The sequence below is a fragment of the Arachis ipaensis genome, chromosome B03 (assembly GCF_000816755.2).
Source record: "Arachis ipaensis cultivar K30076 chromosome B03, Araip1.1, whole genome shotgun sequence".
NCBI lineage: Eukaryota > Viridiplantae > Streptophyta > Magnoliopsida > Fabales > Fabaceae > Arachis > Arachis ipaensis.
The window spans coordinates 120214624-120219790 of record NC_029787.2 but is presented as its reverse complement, the minus strand read 5'-3'; the positions used below and the strand labels follow the sequence as shown (position 1 = coordinate 120219790).

The following is a 5167-nucleotide window of genomic DNA, read 5'->3' as shown; positions in this document are numbered from 1 at the left end:
AAGACAAACACGTTATTATAAACGGATTAACGAAAAAACAAGAAATCATTATTTATTTTAGAGAAAGTATAGGGAGCCAATGACCTAAGCGTACAATGTGTACAATGAAGGTTTGGAAAGTATTAGAGATATTATTATTAGTGTTATATTATCTTTTCAAGTTACGCTTTTGGGATGAGTGGTTTCAGGACATGGTATAAGAATTTCAGATCCAGAAGGTTTATAGGTGATGTTCATTTGATTCATAAACCAAAGATTTAGCCCATTATACACTTAGGTCATTGGCTCCCTAGCACTACTCTTTATTTTATAATTGAAGGATCAGCATACCCAAAAAAAAAAAATAGAAAAAAAGGAAAATATAATCAATAATGATCATAATNNNTTTAAGGGTTTGCCGCTGGCCAATGGGTTGCTGCATGCACAAGGCGGGATTCGAACCCCCGACACTTACTTAAGCGGACTAGTGAGCTAACCACTAGACCAACCCAACTTGGTTTCCAATAACTAGAATATACTGAGCTCATTTGCCCCAGAAGAAAAATAATCTAATCTCAATTTTCATGGGCTTTCCCTTTCACAATTTTTATACAAGATAGTTGTTTCAGCTACAACTCTATGTAGACAAACAAAAAATGTTAAATTATTTTTTGTCCTAATTTTTGGGCTTAGGCCCACTTTAGAGGAAAAAAAGGGAGAAAGTGATGAAAACCTCTCCAAAAACCTAACTTTCCTTCGCTTCTGCAAGTACTGCTTCATCGTCCATGGCGAGCAGGAGGAGGTGTCTCCAAGCTTTAGCTTTAACGCGCCAAGCTGCAAACCTTGCCCTCAATAACCCCTCATCGATCTCATTTCCAAACCCACATCTCAATTCTAACCTCTCGCCAACTTTTCTTCCCATTTTCACCCAATCACTATCTCGTTCTCTTCCGCAATGGCACCATCCGCGGTTTTTCTCTTCTTCTGGTAAAGAGGACGATCGCGCGAGCAAGGACGATAGTGGCGTGGAAGAAGATGAGGATGAAGACGATTACGATGATGATGAAGTTGATTATGAGAGCGAAAGTGGGGAAGATGAGAGTGGTTTGAGGTCAGGTGGGAAAAGAGTGTACACGCCGGAGGAGAAGGAAGCGGAAGCGGCGAATATCGGGTACAAAGTGGTTGGGCCACTCACCAAGGGTGATGATGTTTTCAAGCCCTACGAACCTGTTTTCGCTGTTGTTCAGGTTCACTTTATTTTGCTCACCATATGTTTGTATAAATGTTTCGGTTTAAACTCGATTTTTAGTTTTGGTAATTTTGTTGTCGTTGATTTAGATTGGTTCGCACCAGTTTAAAGTGAGCATTGGGGACGCCATTTTCACTGAAAGATTGAAATTTTGTGAAGTGAATGATAAGGTCAGTGATCCTTTTACTTGCAATTGCAAACACATGTAATATTTGTCAATACTTGTAGATGTGTTTAGGATGGGTGAGCGAGTTTTACTGTAACTTTACGATAGATTTAAGGATTTTTGAAGCAATTACATTCTTGGACTGTATATGTATATCTCTTTCAATATAATGTGTATGCTAGTATTGTTATTAGCAATGGCTTCTGTGTTGTGTGCTAACTATTTGTTATAGATTCTTACATTTTATTTGATATGCAGCTGACTCTGAACAAAGTTTTGTTGCTTGGATCCCCTAGTCAGACAATCATTGGCAGACCCATAGTGCCAGATGCAGGTGTTCATGCTGTTGTTGAGGAGCATGTAAGTTTGGAACTTCTCAGCTCAATTAAATTTCTTTAAAGTTGTTATAAGGACTTGGTTTTCTTAGCTTAAGATGGCTCTATGGCAGTAGGAATCGAATATATTTCAAATAGAGTGATCTTTCCTCTTTCAGTTAGGTTGCAAATCCTTTTCTTTAATTCTTTCAATTAAAAGACTTGCTTCCTGCTATCATGATGAAATGGAGTCAGAATTATGATGTAGTATTTAAATGTCATAAGTTTCTCATCTTAAGATGACTGCAAGACTTATATAGTACACTTAATTCTACAATTATAATCATTTGATTTCATTATAATAATATTATAGTTAAACCAAAGACTGATGATTGCATGCATTTTCATTATGTATGTGTTTGTTAAAGGGTTTCTTATTGAATTTTAGTAGTGAATTTGAAGACAACACTTGCTATTCACCACTAAATCTGCTATGTGAATATCTATGTTTTCTATGTGGAAATTTGTATGATTGCTCATGTTTCTTATTTATCAGGCATTAGATGCAAAAGTTCTTATCTTCAAGAAAAAGAGAAGAAAGAATTACCGAAGAACCAAAGGGCATCGCCAGGTATGTTGGGATGGAATTATTTAATCAAATGTAGTTTTGCACTGTTTGTTAATATTAAATATGCCTGATGCCTATGTTCAGGAGTTGACCAAGTTAAGGATAACTGATATTCAAGGAATCGAGAAACCTGAAAATGTCCCAGCTTCAAAGCCTTCAAAGGCTGCTAAAAAGGAACAGGAAAAGGTTGCTGCTACTGCTTAATAAGGATGTGTCCCCTTGGCTGTTTACAATAGTTGCTATCTTAGGTTCGACAGTTGGATGCCATGTAATGAGCATGATTTTGTTCTTGAGGCACCATCTACATCTGGAAATTCATTTTAGGTGGACATTGTCGATGACCCAATGAGTTGGCAAGTTTTGTAGGGATTTGTCACACAATTCTTTTCCCCCCTTGTAATTTTATATTTAGTGGTGCAAAATTTGATCACAAAATCCATTGATTCTTAAACAGGCTAAGTTCTAAACAAATTATGTATTCACTTCTTTACTTCGTTGTTAGTTAACAGCATGACACTTGATTGTACCAATTTCTGACACGAATAAAATAGTCTCGGAACTTAAGCTTTCTCGTCCTGTTCTGACCTTCTGGGTAAAGGAAAGAGGGAAGGTGATAAAGGATTCTGTGCTTCTTACACTGCAAACTATGTCTGGTTCTGTGTTATCCAAAATATCTGCATTTGTCTGTGACCATTACTTTGTTAATATCTTTTGCTTAGAGGGTTGAAAGTTGGAACACGGTTCCACTGAGGTTTAAGTTTTAGCTTAAGCAGCATCCAGTCTCTTGAGATTGTGTGATCAAATCCCAAACATAAACACGTTTCTTTATGGATGTACCTTGAAAGAGCCAAAGAGGTGTTACTGTTACACTAATTGTAAGTTATCACATTTTAACTGGAACCAGAACTAGAGAATTAATTGGGTTCTTAAGAGAAATTCAGCGTAACTCAGTGATACGCTGGTTTATATTATAATGTTCCAACACATGCTTATGTTGGTGGCGGATCAAGATCTTCTAAAGTGAGAAAGTTGGTAAAATGGTAGAGTGATGAGTTAATCACTGTTAAATTAAAATAGTGGGATACACATTTTATAGAAGTTACAGAATCAATGGTGATTAATCCTTCACTTTACTACTTTATCAACTTCTTCATTTTAGAGGATCCAAATTCGTTGGTGGCATCATATGTTGTGGCCTATTCTTTTGGATATACACCAAGACAACAACATAACCTATTTTTTGCACGATGAATCTGCTAAGATTGCACACTTTCATTCATAGCCATTCTTGTATCCAACTAAAGAGTAAAGAGTATACTTGTCATGCTTTGTCAATTGTCATTGTGAAACACGTTTGATTATCCCCAACTAAGGACATCTACAAAACATTGGATAGTGCCATTAACTGAGTTTTGCATTTTCAACAATTTCCTATTATATTTGGAATCAAAATATACCAAGCTGAAAATCTTTTCTCCTGTTTTATTGATTATTTCAGATGGGCAATGGCAAAATTTATTATACCACTACCAAATTGGGTAGACCCCCGAACCCATAATATATTAAGGCTTTCCCATCTTGAAATGCATATTAGGCTTGGAATCATACTTCAAATTCATGAATATCCTCTGCATTGATCCCTTTATATCACACATCACAGACATAGACATGACCAATGTGCCAGTACTGCTGGACTTTCTCTTAACTGGAACATTTGGTGATTTAAACTCACCACTAAATTTAGTCTGCTATATGAACATCTGATTGGTACTATTTACTTCCAACTTTTATAATTTGTACTTTATACATAAAATATTAATCCCTTAAGAAGTTTGCATTTATATTTTTTATAATTCCAAAATGTACTCTGCCCAATTTATTTGATTAGAAAGATTGTTAGTCATTCTATTAAGAAATTGTGTTAAAAGAAAAAAGAAACAATATATTGTAAATTTTTAAAAACTATGTGGAATTTCAAATACTTAAGAAAATAAAAAATGTGTGTTAGACTTTTCTTTTTGTTTCCTCTCTGGTGCCTTCTAATATTGTAAGTTGGGGGTAACTTTTCTAATTGTGTGGGTCATTGGAATGGTTAGGTTAATTAAAAAGAAGATTATTAGAAGAATAATATCTGGTTCGATGGAAGAAAGTGGTGGTAAGTGGAGTCACTTTCTTTGTCAGCTATCAATCTTCTCTAGCTACATTGTAAAGCACTTCCCCTTAACTCCCACTTTCGTTTTAATTATGATTATGTTAATGAATTGTTTGTTGCAACAGTTACTCCACTTCTTCCCACTACCCATTATATACTATACAATATATATATAAACATTTTATTTAGTCCTCCAGGTTATGTTTCATGATTCAATTTATATATGTAACTCCTTTTTAAAATAAGTCACAAAATATAATCTTGAATTCTGAATTAAATCATGCTTACAATATCAAAATCCTAATAACATTTATTTACTTTTTCAATTATATATTTATTTAAGGGTAAAGTACTAAATTGGTCCCTAGGTTTGGGCGTAATTCTGTTTTGGTCCTTAAGATTTAAAGTGTTCTATTTGAATCTAAAAAAGTTTCATTTAGCATCAATTTAGTCCTACAGTGATGTCAAAATTAAATAATTAACAAAATGTCATACATAACAACAGTACAAGAACAAAATCGATAATTTGGAGAACAAGTACAAGCTCCAGATGCATAAAATCAACCATTAATACATCAATACATTTATTTATTATTTTTTATAATATAAATAAAATATTTTCTATAAAACTAAAGAAAATGATAAATAAATGTATTGATGCATTAATGGTTGATTTTGT

The 5167-nt window shown here is 34.1% G+C and overlaps 1 protein-coding gene across 1 annotated transcript; it reads left to right on the top strand.

The window, feature by feature from the left end:
- On the top strand, window positions 715-2926 carry LOC107631227 (50S ribosomal protein L21, mitochondrial). Its single transcript, XM_016334593.2, has 5 exons — window positions 715-1226; window positions 1318-1398; window positions 1653-1754; window positions 2265-2339; window positions 2421-2926. The coding sequence occupies exons 1-5, from the start codon at window positions 765-767 to the stop codon at window positions 2538-2540; spliced, it is 840 nt and encodes a 279-aa protein (XP_016190079.1). The 5' UTR covers window positions 715-764; the 3' UTR covers window positions 2541-2926.

Coding starts and splice junctions, on each gene's coding strand:
- LOC107631227 (XM_016334593.2), top strand. CDS start 765: ATGGCGAGCAGGAGGAGGTGTCTCCAAGCTTTAGCTTTAACGCGCCAA. Junction 1,755..2,264: donor ATGCTGTTGTTGAGGAGCAT/GTAAGTTTGGAA, acceptor CTTATTTATCAG/GCATTAGATGCAAAAGTTCT. Junction 2,340..2,420: donor GAACCAAAGGGCATCGCCAG/GTATGTTGGGAT, acceptor GCCTATGTTCAG/GAGTTGACCAAGTTAAGGAT.